Source organism: Calliphora vicina, chromosome 5, assembly GCF_958450345.1.
Source record: "Calliphora vicina chromosome 5, idCalVici1.1, whole genome shotgun sequence".
NCBI classification, from domain to species: domain Eukaryota; kingdom Metazoa; phylum Arthropoda; class Insecta; order Diptera; family Calliphoridae; genus Calliphora; species Calliphora vicina.
The window spans coordinates 51,696,631-51,711,605 of record NC_088784.1 but is presented as its reverse complement, the minus strand read 5'-3'; the positions used below and the strand labels follow the sequence as shown (position 1 = coordinate 51,711,605).

The 14,975-nt window shown below is 35.6% G+C and overlaps 2 protein-coding genes across 2 annotated transcripts; one reads left to right on the top strand and one right to left on the bottom strand.

Moving 5' to 3' along the window:
- Positions 1 to 941: 941 nt before the first annotated feature.
- Positions 942 to 1,727, top strand: LOC135961255 (uncharacterized). The gene has a single exon (XM_065512752.1). The coding sequence runs from the start codon at positions 942 to 944 to the stop codon at positions 1,725 to 1,727; it is 786 nt and encodes a 261-aa protein (XP_065368824.1).
- Positions 1,728 to 5,188: 3,461 nt separating this feature from the next.
- On the bottom strand, positions 5,189 to 5,650 carry LOC135961253 (uncharacterized). The gene has a single exon (XM_065512751.1). The coding sequence runs from the start codon at positions 5,648 to 5,650 to the stop codon at positions 5,189 to 5,191; it is 462 nt and encodes a 153-aa protein (XP_065368823.1).
- Positions 5,651 to 14,975: the final 9,325 nt, after the last annotated feature.

The following is a 14,975-nucleotide window of genomic DNA, read 5'->3' as shown; positions in this document are numbered from 1 at the left end:
CAAAATATTTTTTTTGATAGATATCCCACTCGCATCCCACTAAGCGACCATATATATCGATTAGGAAAATACCTAAGCTTTCTTAAAAAAAAATAAAAAGGGCCCATTTTGAAAAAAAAGTCAAAAATATTTTTGATTTTAAAAAAAAAATCAAAAATATTTTATTAAATTTTTTTAATTTTTTTTTTCGAAAGATTGCATAAATAGCTATCTAAACTATTTGGGACACATTTTGCTAAGAACAATAGGTAATAAGTTATATGGATAAAAAAAAACACCTGTTTGGCCAAAATGTCAAATTTTGACCTCCTATAACTCAGAGAGTTCTTGACCGATCTTCTTGAAAAATGGTGTTCGAATTACTATCCAATAGAACTAACATTGGTGCAAATTCCATCGCGATCGGAAGACATCGATTTCAAAAGTTGGTTCACTTGACGTGAAATGCCCCATATATAGTTTCAGATAGAACGAGAACATTAAATTGTGGAAAGAATTGCAATAAAATTACATTAAATTGTAAATATTGTAAACTGTCAATAAGTCGTATTACATTTAATTGAATATTGGTAAGAAGGCTAAAGACCACTAAATGAATATTTGTTTTGCTAATAGCATACATTATTTTTTTAATAGAAACAAGCATTAAATTGCACAGCAGAAAAAAAAGGAAAAGAGTGTACAATGAGTGCGACAAGCATACCACCTTTCCTTTGTTATGCCATCGATATGGCGCTCCTTCGCTCAGAATGGGAAAATGGCTTCGGGCATTTTCTATTTATCTTGAGGCAGAGGACATCACTGATGCAAACAGAAGAAAAACTAAATTGATATATTTAGGTGACACTCAACACCAAGAAGTAGTATACAGTATCCCCGGAGCTCTTGTCGAACACGGAAAAAATGTAGACGAGTACACAAGTTTAGTTGATAAGCTCAACATGTTGTTTTCGCCGGAAAGGAATTCAAACTTCGAAAGACAACTATTTCGTTCATTGAAGCCTGAAGAAGATGAATGTTTGAACAAATGTCTTTTAAGATTGCGGGGCCAAGCGGCCAAATGTCAATTTGGTGAGACAAAGGATGAAATATTGGGTACTAACTTGAAGGATAAACTTATCGATACATGGGCACCAAATGATTTGAAGAAACGACTTTTGGAAAAAGAGTTCTCGCTCTCAGATACCATCGAGATGTGTCACGTTTATGAACAAATAAACAATCAATCTGAAACTATGAAATTACCTAATGTATCTGTTGACATTAACAGAGTTGAAAATAGAAACCAGAATATCGAATGTTGTAGATGTGGTCAACGGGGACATACAGGTAATAGTGCTGGTTGTCCCGCTAAAAGGTCGAAATGCAACAAATGTGGGTTTATTAGACATGTGAAAAAACAGAAAAGTACTTATTCAAACATACAATTTGTTGCGGATGACAAGAAGCTTGAAATTGATTCCATGCAGAGTAAGTGGAATGAACACAATTGTTTTCGAGTGACAGATTCATTGAACGAACACATGAATGAAATGATAGAGTGCTACATAGGAGGCCGGAAAATTTCAGTGTTGATTGATTCGGGATCACAGCAGAACTTGCTTAGTGAGAAAGATTGGGAGTATCTCTGCAGAAAACAGGCCACAGTGCGGAACATTCGATCCGAATCTGAGAATCAGTTTCGTGCATATTTTTTTGATGCTGTAATAGGTCTTGAAGAAAATTAAATGAAGCAGTGGAGGATATCATAGAACCGGTGGTAGGACCTAGTCCTGGGATATCCCCTGTAGTAGTCGTGTTTAAAGGAAACGGCGATATCCGTCTATGCATCGACATGAGGCGTGCCAATGCGGCAATATTAAGGGAAAATTATCCCCTTCCAACATTCGACTCGTTTATGACCAAACTTCAAGGGGCAAAATATTTTTCGAGACTTGATCTCAAGAATGCCTAACACCAACTAGAACTGGACGAGGGTAGTCATGAAATAACCAATTTCATTACATCTAAAGGTTTATATAGGTACAAAAGACTATTGTTCGGTGTAAATTCAGCACCTGAAATATTTCAGAAAACTATGGATAGCATATTGGCCCCATGTAGCTGTGTCTTGAATTATTTGGATGACTAAGCTGCGATTTTTGGGGCATATCTTATCTAAGGACGAATAAATCCTGATCCGGAAAAAATCGACACTATTATGAGGTTTCGATCTCCACTAAATAAGGAAGAGTTGAGAAGTTTTTTGGGTTTAGTAACATACCTTGCAAAATTCATTCCGGATCTAGGTGATCTGACAGATCCTCTCAGATATTTAACTAAAAAGGACACAAAATTTAGTTGGGGTCCAAGCCAAGACGATGCTTTTCAAAAGCTCAAGAAACACTAAACTAAGATACCAACATTATCATATTTCGATCCGAAGAAACGCACCCGACTAATAGCAGACACGAGACCCGTTGCTCTAGGAGCTGTCCTACTGCAATGTTAATAATGATCCCCAAGTGATATCGTTTTCAAGTAAAAGTTTGTCCGAGACGGAAAGAATATATTCACAAACAGAGAAAGAGAGTCTCGGTTTAGTTTGGGGAGTAGAACGGTTTTATTATTATCTGGCAGGCATTGAATTCGAACTAGTTACTGACCACAAGCCGTTGGAGACAATTTTCAAGCATACGTCAAGACCGCCTGCTCGTATTGAACGATGGGTTTTGCGCCTTCAATCATTCAAAGTATAATATTGCTGATTCTCTGTCTCGGTTGTGTAGAATTGGAAATGGTGTGTCTTTCGATAGGCAATCGGAAAGCAGCATATGCTCTATTATTGAAGAATCTACCCCAAGAGCACTCTCAATTCTTGAAATTGTGAAAAGTAATCAGTCCGATCCAGCACTTATGGAGGCAGTAGAAAATGTGAAAAACGACTCATGGAGTTCAAATTCGACAAACAAATTCTTTCCATTTCGACTAGAACTATGTACTCTAGGAAATATTCTGCTGCGAGGGACCAAAGTCGTTATACCTTCTTCTTTAAGAACAAGAGTCTTGGCGTTAGCACATGAAGGCCATCCGGATGAAACTGTTATGAAGCGGCGCGTGAGTTCAAAAGTTTGGTGGCCGTTGATTGATCGAGATGTTGAAGGATATGTCCAGAAATGTCGAGATTGTTTATTGCTATCAAGACCGTCACAGCCTGCACATATGAGCAGACGCGTTTTGCCAAACGGTCGATGGTTATGTCTGGCTATGGATTTGCTGGGACCATTACCTAATCATGATTTTGTGTTTGTGGTTATCGATTATTTTTCGAGATATCAAGAGGTAAAATTCTTAAGGAAAATTACATAGTGCGCTATAATAGATTTTCTGGATGAGGTGTTCTCACGATTAGGTTATCCAAAATCGATTACTACGGATAATGGGCGTCAATTTGTTAGTGATGAATTCAAAAGCTATTGCACGGACAAAAATATTTAGATAATAACGTAATGGAACTGACTACAAAAAGGAAATTCCAAAATTTATATTAATGTACAATGTCACTCCCCATGGAACAACTGGTAAAGCTCCAACTCAACTATTATTTAACCGTATTATTCGGGACAAAAATACCTTCTATTCTTGATGTCAGCGATAATATTTTGGATACAGAGGCTAGATATATGGATGCCATTCATAAGGAAAAACAAACGAACAACGAACAAACTTACACCAACATTTGGAGCGAAGGAGTTCGAAGTTGTTGGACGAAAAAGAAACGATGTCACTATCCGCAATAAGGATAATCTCTACAGGCGTAATATCAGCCATTTAAAGAAATTGCGAAATACGATGGAGTCCAATGATAGTGAGACTGAAAAACTCGATTCTATAGCGGAGCTCACCGAGACACATGGAGCCGGAACCATCTAACCCAAGATTGGCGCTGAAGCTGAAAAACATTGGAGGGATGTGGAGATCTGGCAACGCCCCTGATTTAATTTATTCTTTACAAAGTGCCCTTTTACAATGCAGAAGTTGAAAGGCAGACAGACGAAGCTTGTGGGCGAGGAGTTGAAGAGGTAGAGTGTGTTTTACACAGGTTTAGGTTAGTTCAAAAGAGAATGAGAAAAATGTCTGCCTTTCAATTTCTGCATTGAAAATTCTCCAGAAAATTTCGAATGGAATAAAAAAAATCAGCTAAATCGTTCCAGCCGTTCTCACGTGATGCCATTACATACATGGAACATTTCATTTTTATATATATACTAGATGTTGTATAAAGTCTGTTAATTTTTCGTTTTTTATGTTATTTAATATCTTTTATAAATGTACCTGATGGAATTAATGTACAAATTAATTTTCATTAATAAAAATCCTTTTTTAGAAATAAAATATTATTTATTGAGAATTCTATTATTTTTTGGTGTAGGGAAAATATTTAGGGACAATTTTTTCTTGCCTAGCGAAAAACAGGATTTTTTTTAATTGGTGTAGGGATTTTCCGAAACGTCATCTGGCAACACTGATTGCAGGTGATATCCAGCCAAGCGGAAAATCTTCGATATCTCAGAAAGCAAGTTCCTTTTTCTTTCAAGACAATAGTCTTTCTCTTTTACCTTATATGAAAAACAGTCGTTGATAGGTTTCCAAATAATTCCAAGAAGGCACACTGTTATATCTGAAGGTATACTGGCTATGCTTTAAATTTTTTCACTATCGGGTATGTTAAGAAGAATTCGGCTATCATTTGTTGCCCATTTTCTAAGATAAAAACCGCCAGCCAGGAGCAGCAACTTGTTTAACTGTCCACCTAGCTCTTGAGCTTCTTCTATTGTATTGGAGCCTGCCATACAGTCGTCGACATAAAATGAATTCTTAACAGCCTCACTGCCCATTGGATATAGTTCCTTTTCGTCATCACACAATTGAAGAAGAGTACTGATTGAGAGATACGGAGCCGGTCGAGTTCCTGCCATACAGTCGTCGACATAAAATCCTTTTCGTCATCACACAATTGAAGAGAGATAAGGAGCCGGTCGAGTTCCATATGTAACTGTAGTAAGCCGGTAGTGTTGCACTTCTTCGGTAGGAGATGCTCTCATTAATATGCGCTGGAAGTCTTGGTCACACTCATGAACATTAATCATTCTAAACATTTGTTTAATGTCTGATGAAAAACAGTATTTTTGCACCTATATCTTAAAATTTAACCTTTAAGTAGATTATCATTGAGTGATTTTCCATTAGAAGACTTGGCTGAGCCGTCAAAACCCATTCTTAGTTTTGTGGTCAGACTACTTTCTTTAAGCACAGCATGGTGCGGCAAATAATACACACTTTTAGATGAAAGGAATATTTGCTCTGGAGCCACTTTCTCCATATGACCTAGATTTATGTATTCACTCATAAATTCTGAGTATGCTAGCTTTAAACCGGAATTTGATTTAAATTTTTTCTCCATAGCTAGTAATCTTTTCAAAGCACCATTATAAAAATCATCTATAGCAGGTTTTTGAGCAAATGGAATTCTTACTGTATACCTATCAGCTCGAGTAGTGATCGCTTTATAAAAGTCTTCAGTTTGCTGGCTTATCTGTGGCACGTTTTCAATTTTCCAAAATAATTGTAAGGTTTTATTCAAATCAATGTCGGACGTAGTTTGAGTCATCACGTGACAGGTACTTGCAATATTATCCGTCATACAATCGCCGCATTGTATTGTGAGCTAGCAAATTACCATCTTTAATAACTCGACCATTTCTTAAAAGGTTAAAGAAATAGTCATACCCCACAAGAATGTCAATATCTTTGGGAGTATCAAATATCGGGTCAGTAAGAGACAGATTTTTCACTTCATCCCAATAGTTAATGGTAAGAGTAGAACATGGCAATTGAGACGTAAGACTTTTAAAAACATGAGCTAGCATAATTAATGGTTCAGAACTGTATAAAGATTTTACTTATAATTCGACCATACCTCTTGTTGCTCCATCGACTTATCGACTTTGATGATGAGTTTCTCTGTCCACTTTTTTCAATAAATTGGTTTTAGCAACAACAAATATTGAATAAAAAGTAGCTTTTCTTTAAATTTATTGGTGTTTACTCTTCCATAAGGAACTTGTGGGCACCCTTGAATTAAAGAATCAATTACCAGTGAAGGCTTATCATAGCGCTCTTGAATCTTTTTCAAAGCTTCGTCATAGTTTTGATCGGACACAGCAAGATGTCGTATAAGTGTGGCAGGTTCGCCCTTTAAAAATCTTTTAAGGTATTGAAACTTCTGAGCGGCAGTTAGTGAGTGGTTGTTATGCACGGAACTGACATATAAGTCAAAAAACGATTTAAAATCTGAATATTTACCCTCAAATACGGGGATATTGGGCTTAGGAAGTCGCACATCAGCAGGCTGGACAGAGGTGTTTGCCGCCTGTGACAAATTAGCAGCATTAATAATTGTAGCGCAGACAGTTTCTCTAAAAATGAGGCTTGAGATTCTAACAATTTCTGCATGGCATCTTGATGCATAGTTGTGGAATTAAGAGGATCACCAACAATGTTCGATGAAGGCAGCCTAACATCGATGATTTCACAGTACCTGATATTTTTTCTAGCATTTCAAGTCTAGCACGGATCTCGAAAAACGATGTTTCGTTGTTAACACCTTTCAAAAAATGTTCCAGCCTTGTGGTTGTTCCCTTAAGATGGTTTCTTTTATTACGAAGAGTTTCAATATTACTCATATCTATTACAAATTAATTCTGTTTTTCAATAAATCGGTACAGTTTTATTTCATTTGATGTTCAAATGTCTTTCACAACAGTTTTTTTTAGTTTCAAGGTTTTAGTATATGTAGCTGGGCAAAGAATTCGCAAAACCGAACAATAAGAGTTCTTATGACTTACAATAGCATGTTACATTGCATATTTAATGTACAAAGAAAAACAAGAAATCGAATGATTTTACCGTTTTAAAATATTGAAAAACAAATAAGATTATTAAGAAATAAAATAAAACTAAATACAAGATGGGTCATTTAAAAATTTGTTAAAAGATAATTAATATAATCAATATTTTCTCATGAATGTTGCCATTCTCTTCTGAGTTTTATCTTTTCTAAAAGAAGTCGTTAAATATCTGAGTTGGAAATATTTGACTCTTTGAATGATCTAGAGCCGATACAATTAATTACGTAAATTCATTGACACTTTTATCTACATCTTTCTCACGTTGAATACAAAGATCTGTGTGGATATGACTGCTTATATATTATTTATATTTAAGCCAATTTGTTTTAAAGTAATATGTTTCAGTATGAAATTTTGAAATGTTAGTCCTCCCGTAATAAGATACTATAATTGGGGAATGATCAGAAGATAAATCATATGACATTTCTGTAGATATTGAATTTCGATTAATATTTTTTGTTATGGCAAAGTCTATGACATCAGAAATTTTTTTGGATCAGCAGGGCAGTATGTTGGTTGTCCAGGGGACACAAAATCCAGGCCATTTTTCCGTTCAACTAATGCTTTACAAAGCTGTCTACCTCTGGGATTCATTAGTCGAGAGCCCCAGTAAGTGTGTTTGGCATTATAGTCGCCACATGCCAGAAAGCGACCTCCTAGCGTGCTAAAGAATTCTTCAAACTTCTCCTTGGTCATTGAAAATCGTGGTGGGCAATAGATCGCGCTTATATTTAAATCTCCAGCAAAGCTTTTCAGATGAATGGATGTTGCCTGCATATAGTCTTTTGACAATTCATCTAGGGGATAATGTTTTAAACGATTTCTAATTAAAATACCAGTGCCACCATGTGCCTTATTATCAGGATGATTTGTACCGTAGAATGTATAACCCGAAATATAAAAGTTATACCTATTGGTAAGATGAGTTATTCTGCATGAAGTGGGATACCTCTGATTTGTGTTGGTTTAAACCGTTTGCATTCCAGAAACATAGTCTCAAATAACACATTTTTTTGTTAAGAGGATTTGTATCATTTGGTTCTGCGCTCTTAAAAGCTCTTGTATTGTGTTTTGCATGGATGACATAAAGTTTGTCATATTTTGATTAAGAGAGGTAATATTCTGGGTAAGCGCGTGCATAAGTGCTTCCAACCCTCCCGTATTTTGGGGAACACTAGGTTGCTGGTAACCCGTTCTCAAAATATTGGCATAAGAACCTGCTACATTCTTAGGCTGATCAATTTGAGTGGATTGTGAAGTTAATTGAGTTGAGGCTGCTTGTTTGTTCAATAGCGGAACTTCAAAATTGACTTGTGGATAGGTGTTTTCAAATTTGTAGGCTGGTACTTCAGATGTTTTCCCTCTTATTAGCTTTTGCCCTTCTCTTAATCTGAATGATCGCCACCACAGCTACCACATTTTCTTCTGAGACCATTCTTTAGGATATCACATTGTGATGAAGAATGAAGGTCTCCGCATGCCACATACACTGTTCGCAAGGTACAATAATTTTTTAGTATGTTCAAACTCTTGACAATTGCCACATTGAACAGGACGATTTCTTTTAAGAGGCTTCTTAGTGGTTATTCTACGATTTAACAGATATCGTGTAGAGTAAATTATGTGAGTTTCATTTCCCCTCAATTTATTTTTTTCTGGCTCCAACTCGACTCTAAACATTGGCTGAGGAATTTTATCTTTATTGAATGTATTAAAGACAGTTCTTATTTCGTAGACCAATTCTTGCAGGGCCTGCTTGATATCATTAGTCTCAACACTGGACTCTATGCCTTTAATGGCAACTGTCAATCCTTTACTACTTTTCAGTTGATAGCTGTAAAAAAGCACTATCTTTTATACTCTTACATATTATTGTTATTATCCTCGCTCAAGAGTGCGAAACGATTGCCTATCAAGGGATTATCAACTATCTTCTGTTTCTTAACAGGCGTTCCATTATTTTGAGGACTTAAATTTCTTTTATTAATACTTACATATCTAAGCATAACTGGTAGTACTGGTGATTTCAATGTACTTATCTTCTTTTTTTTTGGTATAGAGCCCTTCAGTGTACCATCATTATTTATTGTGGTTTGTTTAGTGCAGTGTTAGTGCAGTGTTAACTAAATACGTACTTAAATAACAAGTCAAAAACAGAGCCTTAAGGTACGGTCACACACAGCTAATATTTGACGTTTATCGTCAAATATTTCATTGCCTGAATCTGACCACAAATAAAATTTAGAGCAAACAACAAAACAGATGATTTTAGTCAAACAAAATTATTTGTCGGCAAACAAAATATTTTCTTAATGTGAACAAAGTGTGACCACTAGCTACATAAATACCTAAAAAATATATAATTTGATCTTGCAAATATTTTTAAGGTTAAAGCTCTTATTTCGAATTGTAAAGTAATCATTTTATTAGAGATTTATTGAATTTTGTTATCATATATTGAATTTAATTTTTCACTTTTTGTTTGACCAAACTGCTGCGAAAAAGAATCAGTAAATATATTTGTCGTGTGGTCACACTATATCAAACACTTTCATAAAATAATTGTTTGATCAAATAGAAAAAAACAGAAAATTATTTGCTCAGCATGGCGGAAAAATAAGAGGAGATTATTTATATATATTTTTTTTAAACATAAATACATATTCAATATTTCTTGAATATTTGTTATTTAAATTATTTTCACTAAATAATTGCATCAATAAATGAAGTCTTCTTCTTCACATAAAAGTCATTCAGCCTAGGATGACATACTGGGAGAAAAACTAATTGAACCCATGAAGTCTATGTTGCGATTTTTGAAATTTTATGCGATTTATATTTTTATACGTTTAACATAGTCTGATGTTTGATTATTTTTTATTTATACATGGAGTTTGTCTATTTTCAAAATTTAAAATTTCTCATATGTACATATGGAATATTAACTGAAATTTTATACAGATTGAATTTAAAATCAAAGAAAATTTGTTATACATACATAAATAGTATGAATTGATTGTAATTAAAAAATAATTCTTAAACAGTATGATCGGTTTAATTTTTTTTACTGCAGAAGAAGAATATGTCTAATAGCATTTTTCACTTTTCTGATTTTAGTATCATACAAACATTTTTATTATAAATTTTTAGATAATGCGATTGAATTGGAATTAATTAAAAATTTATGTAAAAAGGTAAACATTTCCATAAAATTTAACAATATTTGTGAACATGTTCTTATTCTGAATGAAAAAAGTTTGGGAAAAAGTCGTATTCGATTAATAATATGTATTAAAAAACCAATAAGCATTTTTACTGGAATTCAAGTTGATAGCAAGTGTAATTCAAGCCTTGAGTTATAGTCCAGCAATTGAATTACAGTTGTATTACACTTTATTTCAATAGCATTCTCCAGTAAAAAGGAAACATAAATTCAAGCCATATGTTTTTTGTTTGAAAAATATTTAATATTTCAAATATTTTTCAAGTATAAAACATGATTACATTTCCATTCAATTTCAATTATAAATTGTGATAGTAATATAATTTAATAAATAAACATTTAATAATTATATTATTAAATTGTTCAAGCTTGTGTTCTTTTCGCGATTTGTTTTCATTATTTAGCGATTTTTAATTTAAGATATAGCAACACTACTTTTGCGATAACACATGATGCAACAGCTGTTATTTGACGCTGTTTGATCTTGCAAATGAATTGCAAGATCAAATAAAAAAATACCCAAAATGCAGGAAAATATTTACTGTTTAGTGGTCACACATTGGTCACATTACAAGAATGTTTTCATATTGGCAAATAAATTTGTTTGACCAAATTCAGCTGTTTTCTTGTTTGCAGTGCAAAAATATTTTGTGTTCAAACTAGAAACATAAAATATTTGACGCTTAAATAAAAGTACTGAAATTTCATAATTCTTTCAAATGTAAAGACAAATCTGGTAATATTTTACTTTCTAGAAATGTCTTTTTTATTGATGAAAGAAATTAAAGTTGTTTTGCAGCTTTATTTAATAATTATTTAGAACAAATATTACCATAAATGTGACCACAAGTCAAATATATTTTCCCCTTTGTGTGTTTGATAGTATTTCGGTGTAGTTTGATTAAACAAATATGGCAAATAAATGTGTACAGTGTGAACACAAAATCAACCCATGAATTATTTGATGTAGTTTTGATCAAACACATGAAACATCTTGTGTCAAATAATTTGCGTAGTCTGACCCTACCTTTAGAATGTTAAATTTGGCTATGCCGAATAGACAAACAAAAATCTATGAACTCACATTCAAATGGAAGAAAATAAGAATAATGTATGTTGATCCTTAACTTTAAAATAACGTAATATGTGGTCACAGGTATATCATATGCCGATGTTTTTAAAACCTTTGTGATAACTTCGAAATCGATGGAGGATATTTTGATAAGTGAATATATGGCAAATATGCCTGTCAAGTAATGCAGAAAAAAATATTCTAAAAATTATACACGTCGTCGGACAGAATTGATTTTCACTGACAAAAACATAAATTTTGCCATTAGTCAGTAAACATATCAAAATATTTGAATGCATCCTTGACGTAAATAATAAAATGCTTGAGCAACAATTTAAAGATATAATTTGAGAACTAGAGCAATTTTGAAGAATGTATGGAAGGTTCCAACAATTTGTATGTGATTAAATTGGTTCAACATTTTTAGTTAATTTTTGTCATAATATTCCTGACAATTTTTTTGAACTGATTTTACTAATTTTCAACAGCAAACATTTCAGATCATTAGAGTAAATATATAAGTTTTGATTTAGCCATAAAAATGGCTAAATCAAAATAAAAAAGACTAAAAAAAATGGCTAAAGGCTAAATAATTTTTTTTGTGGCTAAACAAGATTGAAAAGGGCTAAATTGGCTACACTGGTTTAGTGTTAATAACATTCAAACTGTCACTATTCTTTGGTAGTGGATCACAAGCTTGTTTATTAACAGTATTTGTCTGTGTTTTTAAAACTGGTATAGTTGTTGTATTTAAATTTTTCATATTTTCTTTTATGCTTTGTTCTAAACATAAATTGTTTGGTGATATTGTTTGTGTATTATTTTGTTCGTGTAATTGTATCACGGGGAACAAGAGCGTGCTCTCTCAGCTGGTTTGGCGGTTAAATAATTTTTGTTGTAGCTGGGGTCATTTGTTTTGATCACTCTCCCCGTTAAGAAATATGTAGACGTTTCTGCCGTTCATACTGAGACTCCTCTCATCATGAGAATTCATGTGCTCTTTTAAAACAAACAAAGGGAATTAACACTTTTTATTTTTTTAAACCAGATGTTTTTCTTTTTTTTAAACAAAATTGTTTTTGCTAATTTTTATATTTATCACTAGACGCAAATATAATTTTAAAGCGTCCAATCGCTAATTTTTAAAATGTGCGAATGTGCGCCATAATACCAAATGACAATTCGTTCGATCAGCTATTTCGACTACAGTCGAAAATCTAATTTATTTCATAATAGGCACCATTGAGATTATTGCTGGCTACTATACATGATCTTATGTTACCTGAGCCTTTCATGTATAGTAGCTTATGGCCTTTGGCACCAAGTCCGCGAACCCCTTCTCGATGGATCCAGGGTTCTTGGATGAGTGCGAGCTCCTCCCCTCTCTCAGACATCCGGAGGAGCAGGGCAGCCGAAGCAGCTTTGGGGTGGTGAAGGTTAATTTGTGTTACCTTCACCATCTCCGTTTTTGGGGTCAACTACCTCGTCCAATGGCCCAAACAATTCATCCAACATTTCAGAGTTGGAGTGGGTGTCTTCTTGAGCAATAGAACTGGTAGTCTCATCACATGACATGTCTTCGGGGATGGGTTCAATGTCATCATGAACCGTCTTGTCCCTATCGTCCCCTCGGCAAACTCTAAGAAAGATCGACTCGAAACCGTAGTAGACCTTTCCTAGATTTTTCCGAAGAGGCGCTAAGGACTCCTGGTTCATGATGACCGTGATCCTCCTGTATCCCCCTTCCGATTCGGAAACCTTGGCAACCATCCAATCGTGTGCAGGGATGTCAGGATTTACGATCCGAAGGAGTTCCAGGATTTTCGCCGGTTCGTCGGGAACACGGGCTGTGGACGTCCAGTCTAGCTCCTTCCCAAAGGCCGTCCAACAGAGCGACAGCATACTTAAAAAACATGGCAGATCGCTCGTTTGAACATGCCATCAGTATAACCCGACCACTATACCAGCCGGCATCATCACACTGAGGGGGGATCCCATCAGCTTTCTGAGCACCATATCCCAATTTGCATGAGATATGGAGCAATCAGAGTCGCTTCGATCGATGGCAGCACGAACAAGATGACCTTTGGCCACCTCGCTGAAGGATCTGTCAAACGATCGTTGAGGCTTAGGACGTTTCGCCACGGGCTGCTGGCTCTGCGATTTCGCCTCCTCCTCGGAAAGTTGCAGCTTAGGTGCGTCCTTAGACGCATGAGGAGGATTCTGCAGGTCAGCTGGGATGTTCCTTGCCCAGTTGAGTGATGATAAATCATCAGTCGAAAGAGACTCGGCAGTTTTACTACCTAACCTAACCGGTCGAAAAATTGCTCAAGAAGGCCCTTCTTGCTGGTGTTACGTGCCTTGTGTGGTATTTATCGGCCTGTTGGGCAGGAGGCACAGCTTGGGAACCCAAAAACTTGTTCGCAGTTCCTTTACTGGCGTTGAGAGGTGAAGCTTGGGTACACGAAACCTTGTTCGCTGTACCCTTGCTCACAATCGGCACTGGGATAGCTGTAGCCTGAGTTTTCAAGCTAGCAGCTCCCGAAATAATGGTTTTTACCTATCCTCTGTCGGTACGGGCCAAGGCAGCTTTCGAGGAGCTTGGGTTGAAATTCAGAGGAACCTCGCCGCTTTTTGTCTTGCATCCTTTTTTAGAGGATGCATTTTTCGCGCATTCAGATCCTTTAGGTTTCCCTAAATCTCCTCCTGCATGTTGTTGAGTGCCAGTAGCTAGAAGATTAGCTCGGCCCGGTGTCACCACCGAACTAACCTGGATCTCAGTAGCACTCGATTCACTGCGACCTGAAATCGCCGCCGCGGGAATAGAGTCTCCGGAGATTATGAGGCCCCCGTCCGGATAAATGGGCTCTGTTCATTGTCATTCATTATCGGACGGACCGACATAAAAATTGCATTTTATACCTAGCTGTCAGGTGAAAGAACTGCCGCCCCACTGGGGTCAAACAGACCACCAAGCCGCCCAATGTGGGAACAGACGCTGGTGGATTTCGGACTCTGTAAGGGAAAGGGACAGAGGACCCAGGGGATCCAGAAAAATGGGCATTTTCTATCAAGAAGGCCCAATCTCAGTGAAAGGGAAAACCTTCTGACAGAAACGTCAAGTAGCCGCCCCATAGGGGATATACAGACGCTACTTGACAGGGGGAAGGGTAGTTCTTAGTTCGTGCTCACCATGAGTCCCTCTGGTATGGTTGTACCTGCCAGCCCGACCTGCATGGTTCCTTGCACTTAAGCCTCTGCATCGCGTCAAGATGACTACCCATCGCAGAGAAGTTTATATCATAGATACTTCTAATTTTTTATTTTTAGTTTAGTTTATATCATAGATACTTCTAATTTTTCAATGGTTTTTTGTCCATCACTTTAAACAATTTTGAAACGATGTTACGTTATTTTACATTTTAGGTGACGATATGAGCTATATGAGTATAGTTTCCAAAACCGAAAACCGGCCAACCGGTTTTTTGTAAACTCTACCGGTTTCGGTTTTCTTTAACATTTCGGTTTTTTGAAGAACCGGTTTTTGTAAACCGGTTTTAATTAAATATATTTTCAAAAGCTCATTTAAACATATTGTTACGTTTTAACCTTTTCAAAATGTTTGTTTATTTCCTTTTAAATAAACCGGATACTTTTGATTGCAAATAAAAGCCGTTTAGTAGTTTGAAAATTGTAACAACTCTTTATTTATTTAAAATGTACAACAACA

What these genes read in the sequence shown, in the direction of transcription:
- LOC135961253 (XM_065512751.1), bottom strand. Translation starts at nt 5,650, where the DNA reads ATGACTCAAACTACGTCCGACATTGATTTGAATAAAACCTTACAATTA.
- LOC135961255 (XM_065512752.1), top strand. Translation starts at nt 942, where the DNA reads ATGTTGTTTTCGCCGGAAAGGAATTCAAACTTCGAAAGACAACTATTT.